Source organism: Oryctolagus cuniculus, chromosome 3, assembly GCF_964237555.1.
Source record: "Oryctolagus cuniculus chromosome 3, mOryCun1.1, whole genome shotgun sequence".
In the NCBI taxonomy this organism is placed as follows: domain Eukaryota; kingdom Metazoa; phylum Chordata; class Mammalia; order Lagomorpha; family Leporidae; genus Oryctolagus; species Oryctolagus cuniculus.
This window is the reverse complement of record NC_091434.1, coordinates 110,485,722-110,502,329: the sequence shown is the minus strand read 5'-3', so window position 1 is coordinate 110,502,329 and position 16,608 is coordinate 110,485,722. Positions and strand designations below refer to the sequence as shown.

Below are 16,608 nucleotides of genomic sequence, written 5' to 3'. Positions count from 1 at the left end.
ATCTTATATTCTCTCTGACCTGCGGTAACTAATAGAGACCTAAAAGGTAATCTATAGTGAAATTTACAATTTGAGATGCAATGACTTTGAACAGCCCTTGTCTCAACTGTTGAGGAATAGTTTTTTAATATTATTTGTTGAAATCTTATGAATATAAAGTTAATTAAAAATAGATCTTAGTAAAAAATAAGAATGGGAATAGGAGGAGGAGGAAGAAGGGTGAAAAGGTGAGTAGGGTAGAAAGAATCACTATGTTCCTCAAGTATTTATGAAATGCATGAAGTTTGTATACCTTAAATAAAAGGTTTCTAGGGGAAAAATCAAAATATAAATCACTGCTATATGGTCAGGACATAGTTACTACTGAGAAAAGATAAAGTTTGAGATTGGGAAGAGTCACCTGGAGGGGTCCTGGGTTCTAGGCAATTTTCTTTCTGGACCCATAGTCTTTTAAACAAGGATGTTTACTTTCAGTAATTCATGAAGTTAACTATTTGCCTATATTATTTTTCCGAGTCCATGTTTCCTTTTTCAAAAAACATTCATTGAACTGGATCTCTTATACCTTGCTAGAAGAAATGCAAAATGGCACAGCTTCTTTAGAAAACAGTTTGCATTTTTTTAGTAAAGCAAAACATGCTTACTCTGTGACTCAGCAGTATTACTGTGCTCATAAAGATACTTCAGTGAGTTTTAGAGGAAATGGATTTAAATGTTTCTGTATCTGTAAGAAACAATTCTGAACTCTGTGCATAGTTTTTTTAGTAATATGCATTTCCAATTAATTTTTTGAAGACCCTCTTATTTGTTCAAGAGACATAAAAACTCCCTAACACGTGGGCATGAATGTTTAATACAGATTTAATCATACCCACCCAAAACGACAAGAAACCTAAAGCTCCAACGTCAGGTGCATAAACAAAGGGTAGTATAGCTAGATGCCAGAATACTATTCAGCAATAAAAGGGAATTAACTGCTGAAAAATGTCACAACATGAGCATCTATCAAAAGAATCACACTAAATGAAAAAACCCAAACACTACGAATTAAACACTTTATAACTTCATTTATCACCTTTCTAGTGATGGCAAAGCAACTGGTAGAAAAATCATTACATGTGCCAGGGACTTAAAGTATGGAAATGGGACTTGTCAAAAGCACAGAAATACTTAACATTTTGGTGGTAGTGGTATTTTTAAGGGTATAGGTTGGTCAAAACTTACCAAATTGTATACCGTTAAAAAGAAAATTTTCTCTGAACTTGCCACCCCAAATAAAATATTGAGAAAGAATGAATTTATTTAGTTTCTAGTTTTAAAATAAAACATTCTGGCGGCTGGTGTGGTGGTGGTGCCTCTTAAGCAATGTATGCAACATCAGCATCCAACACTGAGGCGCTTGTTTGAGCCCTGGCTGCTCTGCTTCCAATACAGCTCCTTGCTGAAACACGTGGCAAAGCAGCAAAAGATAGTACAAGTCCTCAGGTCTGACACCCACATGGGAGACTAGGATGGAGTACCTGGCTCCTGATTTCAACCTGGTCCAGCTCCAGCCATTGCTGCCATTTGGGGAATGACCAACCAAATGAAGTACATTCCTTTCTGTGGCTTCTTCCTCAAATCTCTCCCTGTCATTTTGCCTTTCAAATAAATAAAATTCTTTTTAAAAATTTTAAAAATAAAACTTCTCTATATCACTTAATTTTTTAAAAGACTGATTTATTTGAAAGAGAGCTACAGAGAGATCTTAAAACTTCTGGCTCACTCCACAAACAGCTGCAGCAGCCAGAGCTGGATCGGCCTAAAGCCAGAAGCTTCTTCCAGGTCTCCCATGTGAGTGCAGGGGCCCAAGCACTTGGACCATCCTCCACTGACTTCCCAGGTACATTAACAGAGAGCCGGTTTGAAGCAAGCAGCTGGGAATCGAAATGGCACCCATGTGGGACCCACTGTACCACAGCACTGGCCCTTGCTTATTTTCTTAAAAAAAGTATTTTGGGGGAGTGATAGTGACACATTAAACATTTTAACAGGCAATACAGAAAATATTTTGAACAGAGACTAAATCATTCATGCTTCTATTGATGGCTATTTCTTCAAAGAAATAATTTATAACTGAAAACAATTCTACTTGTCATAACATTCTTTCTGTTCAGGCTTTTTCCCAAAGCAGCTGAAATAAATCTTCAAGTGGACAAACATCAGAGCCAAGAGCAATAATGATTAAGTTCACCACAGAGTATTTTAACTTCATTTTGCCAGTCTACTTCCTCAGTATTCTCTCTGGCTGCTCTCAACAGAAATTTTCCATCTAGGTCTGGCAATTTTCTAATCTCTGTGTCTCTAGAGTTGGGCAACCAAAACAGACATGGCCAAGTCCCAGTCCCACGGAGGCTGGCTATGATTACAACATAGACACTAGGGCAACTGAATCCAAGACTTCAGCCAGCACAGAAGCTCACTGTTAGAAGTTTCAAGAAGGAACAGCAATTGTGTTGCAATGGCTTAAACCTGGGACACTCACATCCCATATTCGTGTGCCAGTTCAAGTCCTGGCTTCTCTGCTTCTGTTCTAGTTTCCTAATGTGTCTAGGAAACAGCATATAATGGTTCAAGTACTTGAGTTCCTACCACCCAAGTGGCAGACATGGATCAAGTTCCCAGTTCCTAGATTAGCCTGGCCCAGGCCTGGATGCTGAGGCTATTTGGAGAGTGAATCAGAGGACAGAAAAATCTGTGTCTGTCATTCTACCTTCCCAGTAAGTAAACCTTTAACAATACTGGCAAAGAAGAAACTTCAAGAAGGTTTCGTTATAGTAGCCTAGTTACTACAATACACAGTGCACTGTCTTTTAAAGGGCTTAAAGTATTATAAAACTACAAGGCAATCCAATATCTTTATTTTACAGATGAGCAAACTGAGACCCAGAAGGGTCAAATGACTTAACCAGAGTTATTAGGTTATTCAGCTACCCCACTAAGCAGAATACTGCTCTTTGAGATGCAACTCCAACTACACTCCATGTTAATTTTTTTTTTTTAATTATTTGAAAGACAGAGTTACAGAGACAAGGTGAGACAGAGATCAATCTTCCATTCACTGGTTCACTCCCCAAATGGCCACAATGACAGGGGTTAGGCCTGGCCGAAGCCAGGAACTTCTTCCAGGTCTCCCACATGGGTACAGGGGTACCAGGACTTGAGCCATCCTCTGCTGCTTTCCCAGATGCATTAGCCATGAGCCGGATGAGAAGTAGAGCAGCCAGGACTGGAACCAGCACCCACATGGGATGCCAGCAATGCAGGCCGTGGCATAACCCACTGTGCCACAGTGCTGACCCCTAATTACATGTTCTTTACCAAGGATGCACAACAGGCCACACGCCTTTCATGCTCTCTCCTCAACAACATGTAGCTGTTTTTAGAATCTAAGAAGCATGTGACAGGATTATCATTTCTAAGGCAGAAACAAGCACAAAAGAATAAAGGAATGCTGACAAATTAGTAAGTTAGCTGCTCAGGGAGGTAGAAATGGTTTCCTTCTAGTTCTCTACAGTGTAGGCTTCAGCCTGCCTCTGATTTGCTCAAGCAGAGCTCCCATGCTAGATCACTAAGACATAAACTTCTGACACCGAAATATGATCCGTTTTCTGTTAACGGTGCATTTTAAAAGATGCCTTTTAAAATCTTTTCTTCTATCTGTCGTAATTTCAAGAAAATTCATCCTTTGGCCAATGTTGCTTTGCCATTTTAAACTTCTGGGAGATTTATGTAGAGCAGATGAGATGCCCCCATTTTTATGAGAAGTCTCAGCCAGAAATATTGCTGATGGTGTGGAAATAGCAACTCCCAATCGATGGAAAATTGCCCTCTGTATTCATCAGGAGGAATGAGGCACTCAGGAAGCTGTTCTCCCAGACAGGTGAAAGTTGATGGTCTGAGATGGGAACAAATTTAGAAGAAGAGAAGAGCTCGGTGCTGTTGATTGCCCAAAGGTCAATTGACAGCTTTTCTGTACTTGTTATGCTTTATTCCTTCTAAAGATACAAGTGAAATGTACTTTTAATGTACCAGATACAGAGGCAGAAGGGATTAAGTGTGCAGGATATTTAAGGCATACTATTCTCTTCCGCACTTTTCTATGCCAGGTACCTACAGCTTCCAAACGGGCAGAAAAACAAACCCCAGGATTCTATAAAGTTTCTAAAAACCAATAACATGAACAGCAACCAGTGTACAAGTTAAGTAGTAAAACCATCTCCATTTATGGCTACTTGAAGTTTAACACACAGCAGACTGCACTTAAGCACAGCCATCAACTTTGAGAGGAGAATCCCCATTACATTAAGCAAGGAAATGGCTGCAAGGCAGTGCTAACAATGCCAGAGGAGGTCAGAACAGGCTAAAAGAAAACCTGGAAAAGCGCAGAGTGAAAGATTGCCTCTCATTTGCTTGACTTTTTAAAATTCCGGATCATTATGAATGACAAACCTGAACTTCTTTCCTAACTTGCATGTTCTGTGCCTGGCATAGACACACTCATGGAACATTTCAAGGCTTCAGAGAAATACTAAGTGATGCCTGGTATTTAGGGTGTGAAACAGTTTGCTAACTGGAGATACTTTATATCTGCCAGGTGGTAATTATGTCAGACTGATTCTAATTTAAAGCTTTAGATATAGTGTAGCACAGCTCTAGCACATGCCATGAATGTGCAATACTATCACTCTGCAATCTTTCATTTCATCTAGCTGTCCATGCCACCGCATAACCTATTAACACATATCAGGTCTGGTTGTCCCGAATATGGACAAAATCCCTCTCCATTTCCACCTATACTAGAAACACTCATATGCTGTACTCACATAAGCAGAATCTCTGAGAGTGGCTGTTGTCCAAACAACAGTATTCACTACTCATCTACACACTGATTTGATTATTTTCAAAGGAACCAACTCACATGCATGTGCAAATCACAACTGGTTTGTATGAAATTGGTACTCAGTACATGTGCTTTTCTCTTGACAAGCCTTTTGTTGTTGTTGTTCTTTTAAAGTCCCTGATATTACAACCCAATATAACCAGTCCTAGTTTGGAGACAGTGTTCCTCAAAATGCTTCTCCAGGCGCATCTGACCTCAACATTTCACAAATTCAAGGTGGAAAAACAACACTGGGAATGTAAACCATGACTATCTTTATATGGGTACCCAGAAGAGAAGGCAGTGCCATAGCCTCAGTGCACACCACTAATCTTGGCCAGTTTGAGAAGTACAAATCAGAAGGGTGGGGAGGTAGAGGTAGTTGCGGAACTTCAGATGGTTACAAACCTAAGCCCTCATAAGATATGCTCAGCCACATATCATATACAACACAAATAATGGGTTGAGCAATCATTGTCACACCTGGAAATCATCTTTGCTATATACCATGAACTAACAACAAGAGGCAGCAACCCTAATACTGCCACCTGCCCCTAAGTACTACCTTGCTGAAGGGCTCCTGCAATGGTGGGGAAAGGTGCCTTGTCAACTATCTCTTTTTTCCCTTCCTTGCATTTAATTCCAGGAAGTCAGCGGTCTGAACTAAGTTGATCATGCCTGTCTGAATCACCCTTGCTGCAGTACATTTCTGATGGAGGAGCTTACACAGCTGATTATGTAACTAACCTCTGACCACTCATTTTTGATTTTTTTATTGCCCAAACTTAGGACCATTGCAGATCATTACTCCCTAATCAGAGGTCAAGAAGAAGGAAGAGATTGTGGCTGATGATTTGGTGGTGACATAAAAGAGTACTATTCATTCAACCATTTTCATACATTTTATCACCTAAGTGATCCCATTGCTCATTAATACAGATACTCACAAATGTTCAAGTTTTGCCTGGTGCTTTCAAGCCAACAGCTCCATCACAGAATTGACATCACAGAAAACCAAGTCCCAGCTGGTCTCTCCTAAATCACTCATCCTGACACCTCAGTGTCACTTCCCACATGCACCTGTAACTATCCCAGCATCTGACTTCCACTATTCACTCTCACTGTTTCCTCATGAGGTACCTGAAGTTAAAACTCAATCTGCTGAGAGGCTGCCACACCCACAGTGCCATCAAACATGTTAAGAAAACTCCTCTGCCAGAATTTTGTGCCTCTGTGCTCAGGTTCATGAAAGAAGTGCTGGAAAGACACGCCTACACATTTAAATGCTGCCATGAATCTGCAGTCTAAGAACTTGACCTGAGAATCTTGAGCAGTGTATTAGCTCTTAGTTTACGTGTGGTTCCTTAGACATGGGTCCAGCATTCCTATTTCTTAAAGTATGAAATTCCAAAACTGCTTAACTGTTCAGATAGATGTGCCACAAAATAAGTAGCAGTACTTGTAAGAATTAATCCAATTTGTGCCATTTTGAACCACTATTCATCGTACCCTCCAGTGTCTTCTGGGAAAGAATGCATGAGATACATTCAACTATAAATATACTACCAGAGTTAATTAATGTTCCTCACTTTAGTAGTATCCTTTAAAATTTACACAATTACAAATTTTCCTTAAGTCTTCCTGTTTGTTGTCTCTGCTAGAAATCTCATAGTTAAATTATAAGCTCATTGTCAGAAAACCAGTGGGTTTATATGGCTAAGATCAGTATCACAACCTCCTTTTTTTGCCTTTTCTGTCCTACTGTAAATCTTCCTTTTATTCTAAGCCACACCACATCCTTTCAGAAAGGTTATTAGCTTAACTTTACCTAGTAACACTAGTCTATGAACAATGCTGAAAGTAATTCCATAATCTATTATCATAAATCAAAAACACCTCATCAATTCAAGGAAAACACACTGAAGGATAAATATAAAAAAGATGAATGTAAAAATGTTCAGTATAATAATTTTTATTATAAATTTCTATTACTATTTTAGATGCTGATCAAATATAAAGGTGGTACATTTGAGATATATTCTATAATGCTGACAATTTTTCAGACATAAATGAACAAGATTTTTTAAATAAGCCCAACTAGAAATGTCTTTAAAATCAAGTTTAAACTGTAAAAGGCCATCAGAAATGGTTCAATGAGTCTACCCAAATTATCTTGTAATTACTTTATCTGTTATATATGCTTTCTCCCTGACTTTGGCTGATTTACTTCAGTTGCCTGGTTTTAATTGGACTTAAAGCTTCAATAAAACCGAAAAGTTCACCTTAGAAAACTAGTGGCTCTGAAAAAAATAAAAACCTTCACAAAGCTGGTGAAATCGGAAAAGACCCCCTAAAATTTACCCTGAAATGTGGCCCCTTAAAGTTCCCTAGAAATGCTATCTGGTGTGCCACATGCGCTACATGTATAGCCATCATTTATTGTACACATAATTATCTTCTCCTTCAGCTTAGGATAGTCTTAATCCTTGTGTATATCAAGTCTGTATGGGATTGTCCTGGGATTTACAACAGATTACCCAGCACCTTATGAAAATAATTTACTGTACCATGCGTGTCTCACATAAAGTAAATCAATGGCTTACATATAAAGGCATCTCATTTAGACAGTGCAGACATAAGCAAAGATCTGCCTCCTGCTTTCCTTGAACATTAAGATAGAAAATATTGTAAAGCAGTGCTTATCTGAAAGCTGATTTAGTGGATGGAACTCCTTGATTTCAAACTGGGAGACATAAAGCTGGAGCTGGCATCAAGCTGAATGAAATACCGAGGATAAGGTGGTATAAGTGATAGCCCACGAGGGGTGGGACGTCCATTTGTTAAGCTATTGACGGGTGTATTTCTATAGCACCTGTGTATTATCACGGGCTTGAAGAGTTGAACAGGGCATTCGGTTCTGACACTGAGCCCAAAGGAGCCATCCATCCTTCCTGCCCTGCTCCTTTAAGAAGCCTAAACCAAAGCTACAAACATTTCTGCCATTAGCCATTGTTAGAAATATAACTTTTAAAAAGTTTATAAAAAGAGAACAAACTTCAGGCATTCTCAGTCTATCACTGCAACACATCTTAAAACTAAAACCGAAAACAAGCTATCATTATAAAAGTCTCATAATAAGGAAGTTACATTCATCACCAATTATAGAGTTACCAAATCCCGGAAGTATGTGAAAGCCAGACTAACAGTTTGCTCTTGTAGATTATAAGGCAACTTCTCAAACATGATGCCACCTAGGATAACATTAATGGTGCCAAATGAAACTAATTATAGGTCCTATCATTGCCCTTGTATGGTAGTTGATCTAAGCATATTTATTACTGCTGTCTTGTATGACTAGCAAAAATTGTGCTAGATAATATGGAAGACATTTATTAGCTCTACAAGTATTCAATGAGTGCCTGCCATGTGCCCTGCTTTCTGCAAAACACTGGTCTGTCATAAAATTACCTAAACCTCAAAGGTGTCTTGATTTTGTAAATAAAGAAGCATAAAAATGAAAGCAGACCCTCCCATCTCACCTCCCACAGGGCGCCTGTTTGTGACCCTAGGACTACAAGTACACAGGTTTGTCTTGCTTTTTCCCCAATGAACTGAATAGACTTTAACATAATAGGTTGAATGATCTCCTAGCCCCACATTAACCTATTATTGGAAACTAAAAGATTCTGACTGTGCTGCAATTAAATCTAACAAAAGCTCTTTTTTTTTTTTTCAAAATCTTTCTTTCAAATGCTGCCTGTGTCTTGTTTAAAAAAAAAAAAAGGAAGCAATTTTCTATTTTTAAACTACTCTTAAGTGGTTCCTTTAAGGAATGAGTAAGAGCTTACTGAAGGATGAGATTCATACTATGGTAAAATTGGATTGTGATTAGGAGTGAAATCTCATCATGCAGGCTGGCCTTACACAGAAAGACAAGTCTACAGAGCACACAGTCACCACAGCTCACTAAGACACCCTTGGTTGGGGGTGGGGAGCAAAAGCTACAATACAGCATGGACTATGTAAGGTGTAATCGAAAGTTGCAGGAAACTGGTCCAAATGCAAAGGGATGGCCAGAAGAGATGGTCTAAAAGCCTGGGAAATTAGCTCAAATGCAACCAAAGCTTGCAGAATGGAAATCCAACCCTAGGTGTTATTGATGCCAAGAGGGGTGCGCCTCAGGAAGCAGCATGCTCACTAAGAAACCTTACCTGGAGAACTGCTGCTGCAGACTGCGCATCTGAATCCTGTTGCGTTCAGACTCCAGGGTCACCTCCTGCAACCGCTTCTCACTTTGAAGACGTAACTGTCTCTCCTCCTCCAATTCATGGATCAGCTTCTCATGCTGGGAAAAGCACAGAGGGAGTGACTTTTAAGATGCTAATGTCAAAAAAATGATTAGCAATACCTGTTGATTAATAAGTGCTAACTTGAGTTTACATATATAAATTTCATTATTACAGCAACCCCATGAGACAGGCTCTCATATTAATCTTTTGTTTTAAAGTAGGCAACCAAGAATCAGAGTTACCTGAGCACTTTATGCAAGGCCATATAAACCAGAAAGTAACAGAATTTGAGTCCTACCTGAATTAACTCTAATGTTGAACAATTTCTACTAAATCAGGGAAGAACTATGACTCTAAAATACTATCAAATGCCAATCATCAGATGGGAACTATTGCCTGTACAGAATTATTTCATCTCTGCTATCTCTGGTATATGTTTTAAAGGGAATAATATTATCTTTATCGAACAACCAAGAATTTCAAGTTTATTAGACCATGTACTGATCAAATTAATGCTAAAGTTTTAATTTTCCCCTTTCAGGCTTTTAAAGATGGAAACAGACTGAACCATCCAATGTTTTTATAATCCCAGGAACCAGCTCATCTCATGGATGGGCATCAGATTCCAACACCAGCTGAATGATCTAGAACAGAAGGCTCAGTACAAACTCACCCCTGGAAGCGGTGCAAGCACATCCTTGAGAATCTCCTCTTTACTGACTCAACTACACTAGAATCTTTTTGTTTAGATTTTGTTCTATTTTTGTTATTGCTGTTCTTTAAGACTTATCATACTGTTTTGGAAATTGCTATTACTAAATTAAGTAATAGCAATTTGCAAACAAGATAAATGTTCTATGGTAAAAACCAAAGATACAATGCCAGATTGTGAAGGACATGTATTGTCTTAAAGGCAAAGTGGAGAAACAGAAACCTGTCTTGAAATATATGAAACTCTGACTCCATGGCAGGGGTTACAGGGGATTAACTATGATCCTTTGCAAAGGACATATTCACAAGAAGTGATAGCAAGGATGGATTTTCTCCAGCTCTAACTCATGGAGAAAAGTTACCCTGAAGGCCAGGAAGGAAACATTTGCGATATACAAATGAATCACTATACTCTACAAATACATATCATGCTGTCTCTGTACCTTTGACTATGCCCTTAAAACCATTTGAGTTTTCTCTATCAAAAGCCTGGGGCTCCTTGCAGGCTCAGCTTTAAGCCATGCCTTCCAGCACTTTCCCCTCATCATTTCTTCATTATTTCTCTCTTTTGTTCTAAGGGCTGCTACAACTTCACTGTTTCTATTTATTTCTGCGAATTTATTATAATTCTCATAATTTACCCTAACTCCCTAAACAGATACTTATTTGGGATTAGGACTAGGCCTTATTTGCAATTGTAAATCACATTTTTAGCACATTTAAAGTCATATCTGAAATATATTTGCTGGTGATTCTGGAGCTGACCTTTTGCCAAATTAGCCCAACTCCTTGAAGGTCCATTTTTAACATCCATAATCAGTAACTTTATCACCATCAGAAAAAAATAAATGAAAATCCAACCTTTATTCTGTGATTTATGAAAAGTGACATTCTAGAAACTTTAGAAACAAAGAGAAAGGCAATCGGGAAAGAAATGTACTAATTTAAGTCAACAGTGTAGAACTGTTTTAAGTAGAATATTTTATACATTTTGCCACAATAAAAATTAAACATTTTATACTATAATTGCATGTAATTAAGATTCCTCTCTGTACCAACTCAAAAGAGTAGAAGGGACATCAACAAATATTGCATATTGCATATTTTGGAAGATTGCATGCTGATTTCAGAATAAGCAAAAAAGAAGTGAGATGATGTATAGGCCCAAAACACCTGCTATGAAGGATATGAAGTTTCCATCAAAAGTACAGCATGCAACATTGATTCACTCATGGCCACACTGAAGACTCCCCAAAATCTAATGAGGCAGCAGACCCTTTTCACCCGAGTAATCCTCTGTTCTTTATGTTGATTCCTTTCCAAATGCCAAAACCAATAACCCTTTTCAAGCATAGGAAGTTCTAGGAAATTAAAAGTATGAAGGCAAAAATGGTTTACTAAACTATAGTCCCTTCAAATTGTGCTTCAATTAACCCAAAGCTTGCCAAGAATTCATACCTTTTTTTCCCCAAACACAGAAAATCTTTTACTCAACTTTTTAGTGTATGTGCTGCCTAAGAGAGCAGTTACCCAATTTTTTAAATGCATGGCTAAATGTAGAAAGAGATGGTATCAATGGATTAACAAGTTTTTGAATTAATTGTATTCCAAAACATAGATTGACTTTCCCCAAAATAAGTTTGACTTTTCTCCCACAGATTTTTTCTGGATTTTTTTAAACACAGCAACAGGGAATGAAAGACAGAAAATGAGTGGTGTTGTTTATATAGTGCTCCTGGATATCCCAAGAGCAGTGAGTCAAAGAGTCACAGACATCTGAGGTCCAAATCTGTTAGGGTTTAACTGCCAGAGCACCAACTCTTTCCATGGAACCACTGAGCTTTAAGAAGACATCTTAAGAGGAACTCTAACACAGAGTTTCTCCAAAAATCACTGGTTATCAATTACCTTTCTATTTCCCCCACTTTGATTTAGCAAGATCCCCTTCTTTCCTCTCTCCTCACTGCAGTCTCTTATCACTGCACTCTAATCACTGCCCCAAGAATACCAACAACAGCCCAAAGGCTGAGTCTAACAAGTGACAATAAACAGTCACAGGAACCTTTGCCAATCACAACCCCTCCTTTTCTGTAGAGACATTTTTGCTGTTATTCAAAACACAGATTTGCAGATTTCTCTGAATAAAAGCTGTGAGTAGGTTAACTTTCAACCCTTGTGTTTTCTTAGCTGGCGCTTCTAATTCTGAAATACACAAATTCTTCAAAAAAAATTCTACATTTGGAGAGAAGTGAATTAACTGAATTTAAAAAAAAAAGCTATAAGTAAAACACTTAAATGTTTAGCCATTTAACACATTTAAAACCTATCCACCATTTTTATTATGTTCTATCCTTTTTTTTTTTTTATTTGACAGGTAGAGTTATAGAGAGAGAGAGAGACAGAGAGAAAGGTCTTCCTTCTGCTGGTTCACTCCCCAAATGGCTGCTATGGCCAGTGCTGTGCCAATCCGAAGCCAGGAGCCAGGTGCTCCTTCCTGCTCTCCCATAAGGGTGCAAGGCCCAAGCACTTGGGCCATCCTCCACTGCCCACCCAGGCCACAGCAGAGAGCTGGACTGGAAGAGGAGCAACCAGGACTAGAACCAGTGCCCATATGGGATGCTGGCACTGCAGGGGGAGGATTAACCAAATGAGCCATGGCGCTGGCCCCATTCTATCCTTTTTTTATTGACTTGTCATTGACAAAATTTTGAGTATTGTGCCTCTAGTCCCAGTTCCCCATAAACCGTGTAGTTTCCTTTGTGTGGCTTTGCAGAGGGCAATGGGTTTTAGAGACATATGCGATTCCACTTGTACATCATGGTGGGAAAAAAGTAAACCATAATCAGGAGAATTCCAAAGCACCATCCCCATATGGGCAGAGAAGCAAAGGCCTGGACAAATAAACATAAAAGCAAGAAGAAAAGGATATTAAGTCTTTGTCCTATCAAATCATCTTGTCTGTACCCCAGAGCCTTCACAGAGCAACAGAGCTTTCACCACCTCAAACCTAATTAATTATGCTTTGACTGCAATGTGAGAAGAGATTCCAGTTTTCTTAGGTAATGTACTTAAAAGTTTTAAAATTATATCCTCATCATTTTAAAAACAAATCATTTAAGTATTAAAAAAGGTCATTGCTTTATGCATGTTCTGAGGGAGTGGAGAAAAATCTACATAAATTCTAACGATTCCCCAAAAGAAAACTATGTCGCAAAATGAGCTAGGAGCCCTTAACACAGATTCATTGATTCACTTAGACCAACGTGTTTATTTAGCAGTTATGTGCCAAACACTGGATCAGAGGTGGAGATTAGCAAATAAGCAGGGTTCCCAAGTTCTTCAAATTTATAGGCTACTGAAGAGGGCAGGTAGTAGATTATCACACTTAGGATAAATCTGTATATTAGTAAAAACCTCTCGTCAACTAACAAACTTCAGACAGGTGGCATCAGGAGGACATGATTTTGTTTGCTGAGCGATGGCAATGTTTCTCTGACAAAAGAACATTGAAACTGAGACCTTTGTGAAGACCAGGTACTGCCAGTGGAAGAGAGGAGACCAACACTACAAGAATGGTGAAGAGCACTTTCAAAGTCCTTTGTCACATCTGGGAAGACAGAGGAGAAGCTCAGTGTGGCTGCATCCTGGAGGTCAAGGGGATAGGAGCAGCATGTGATGGTGAAAAAGAGCACAGGCTGAATCCTGTAGGACCATGAACATCTTCAAAGTTCCAGGACTCCATCCACAGAACATTAACTCTACCAAGGCTTAATTGACTGATTAAGATTTTGTGAAGATTAGATCATTCTATCATATGGATAAAGAACTGAATTACAAGGTTAACATATTTGGCAAAACTTTTTAAGACACATGTGTCCCTAATCAGAACCTGCCTCCAGCTCTCTGCTAATGTACACCCTGGGAGGCAGTGGTGACAGATCAAACAATTAGGTTCCTATCACCTACACAGGAGGCCAGGGTCGAGTGCCAGGATCCCATCTTTGGCCCAAGCCTAGCAGTAACATTCATAGACATTTGGAGGAGTAAACAAGAAGAGTTCTCTCTCTCACCTGCACAAATAAATAACAAAATGGGAAAATACTTAAAAAGAAACTGGTAAATGCTACCACTTTCTAGTATAAATTGCATCATCTACTGGGCAAGGAGAAATCACTTAACTTAAAGCTTCACTGTTTAAAGCAGGTTGGTTACCTCTGTATATTGGGGATAGTAAAATCTTCCAAGCCAATTTCATAGCTTCATTGTGAGGATTAAGCAAAAAGTATGGTCAATCAATTTAAAAACTTCAAAGCACCATGTAAAAATAAGATACAGCGAAGAGGAATGATACAGCTTATACTTAGTTATTTTTTATATAAAGACTATAAAGTTTTTACTGTTTAATAATCACTCTGATGTAGTGGATACTGCCTAAGTGTTCCCAGTGAGGCCACAGCCTCCTGAATATTGGACATGGCCCTAAGCAAGTCTTATGAAGGCACACCCTCCTAAATGGAATGTGGCTGCAGTAAGCAGAACGTTATTGGGTATTGGGTATTGCTTTAAGAAAAACTCCTTATCATACTTTAAGGGCATAGAAAATGAGCCAAGAACAAGATGACCTCCAGGACCAACATGAACTTTTGATTCCCACCATAAATATGTCACATGATGCTCACCTCCCATGCTTGTGCCTGCCTGTTATTTTTTTACAATGATTAGTCCAGCTGTATATTCCTGATTGTTGTGCTACTTAGCTGAAACGAGGACTAAATAATAAAAGGTGCCAGCTGCAGCTATCTGGTGGTGCTCTTCAGATAAAGACTCCCATGTCCCGCCTCATCATTTGAATCTCCACACTCTGGTAGAAAAATATTAAAGTTACATATTTCTCTTTGTTTCAAAAATGTATTTTTAAGCAGTAATACATTAATACTGAGGGAAAATACATTTTAAATTAGGTTTTGATGTAAGAACAGGGCAAACTAACTTAATCACAGAAGCCATCTAGAATTTATGTAATGCTGCATTTAAAATACATTCTTTTTATTTCCACTACTGGCTATTATTTTAAAACAGTGGCTTGATGTATAGTGTGTTACACTTTGAAGGGAAACTAAAACGTTAACATTTGATTTCAAATACAGAAAGTCAAGTGACTTTATCCTAGATCCACTTAAAATTGGTGAGTCTCATTGTATTAACAGGTGGTAATACTAGAAAAATTGAAAAAAGAATAAGAATTTGGGAAGATATTTTTAACTTGGTGTGTATTTTCTAGCACCACCATAGGTACCCAGGCATTAAGTTAATCTTTCCTGTAAAAGGCACCTTCCAGATGCACTTCATGCACCAAATACATCCTTCTTATCTCATCCTTCATGAGCTATCTGTGCCAACTTGGTGCTCGACAGAAACTTGATACTTAGAATGATATTCACTATGTTTCAAAAGACCTCCTAAAATGCACTCGTTATGACACTTGTTGAATACTTTACAATCAAAGAACTATGGGAAACTGGGGTAGTAAGAGATTCTTAAAACACAGTGAGAAATGAATATTGCCAAATAGAGAAGGCCAGCAGGATTAAATGGCATTTCTTACTACCAATAGAAAATTATGAGCTCATTCAAGAACAAACAAAGTACATCCTATGCAGTGGGGATTTTAAATTAAACAGACTGCTAGTGAGGACAAGTGCATTTGATTCAATGATACAAACATAAAGTACAGCATTAAGAACCAATGATCAGTTCAGAACTCTTATATCTGCTTTTTACTCTATGTCCAAAAAGTCACAAACATGTTCATCAGTGACCAATGTCACCTGAAATACCTAAAGGATTTCAGAGACCTAGACTAGCCCTTCTAATTATCCTGCTGAGAATTTAAAATTGAAAACTGATTTTTTCTTGAGAAATAGATAAGCCCAAAATATCAGCAGAAAAAGGAACTATTTTTGTGAAAATAGCTTTTAATAAAAAATTTTTTATATCAAATCAATGTAAATGGATATAAGTGATAGTTATTACATCTAATTGCAGTCCCATTTCTTCTTTTCATGCAAACTGCAATGTATCTCCCCCATGAAATGCGCTGAATCCAATATCCCCATTAGTTATGAAAGATCCAGTTATCCTAGAAACAGAAACTGATAAGGAACTTAAGAATTGATTTTTTTAAAGCCTGTTCTGTTGGCTGTAACAGAAGAATCAGAATCAGATTTTGAGATGCTGGGATAGAAATAGCTCAGTGTATATCCGCAGTGCTGATAACATCGCCCAAGACACAAAGCTTTTATTCTAAGTAAAAATGATGCAAAGCCTGGTTTAAAAAAAAAAAAAAAACAGGAGGGAGAAAAGGGCGAGAGAAACAAAAGCATGAGGATGTTAAATACAAAGTTAAAGGGTAAATATGAAAGAAGGGCATTTGGATAGATCTCAAAATGCCCCAACTCTAGGCCAGAGCTTTATAAAGGAGAGTTGTGACAGTAAACCAAATTTATTTTGGCAAAGATGAAGTAAGTGTTTATTTCATAGCAAAGAGATACATATTTGAACTCAAAAATATTTTCAGGGTAGGTTGTTAAGAAGAGTAAAATAAAAATGAATATCTGGCAAGTTAAGATTGGTATGAATTCTAAAGGTACAACTGTAAAAATTTTAATGAATGATGGCATGCAAAAA

At 38.1% G+C, this 16,608-nt stretch overlaps 1 protein-coding gene across 15 annotated transcripts in view; it reads right to left on the bottom strand.

Moving 5' to 3' along the window:
* The window catches only part of NCKAP5 (NCK associated protein 5), a 1,120,879-nt gene that overhangs the window by 466,224 nt on the left and 638,047 nt on the right, over positions 1–16,608 (bottom strand). For all 15 annotated transcript variants that reach the window (XM_051849622.2, XM_051849623.2, XM_051849620.2 and 12 more), the window contains one exon: positions 9,133–9,266. In XM_051849622.2, coding sequence (XP_051705582.2) covers positions 9,133–9,266 — 134 coding nt within the window. The remainder of the gene's footprint in view (positions 1–9,132; positions 9,267–16,608) is intronic.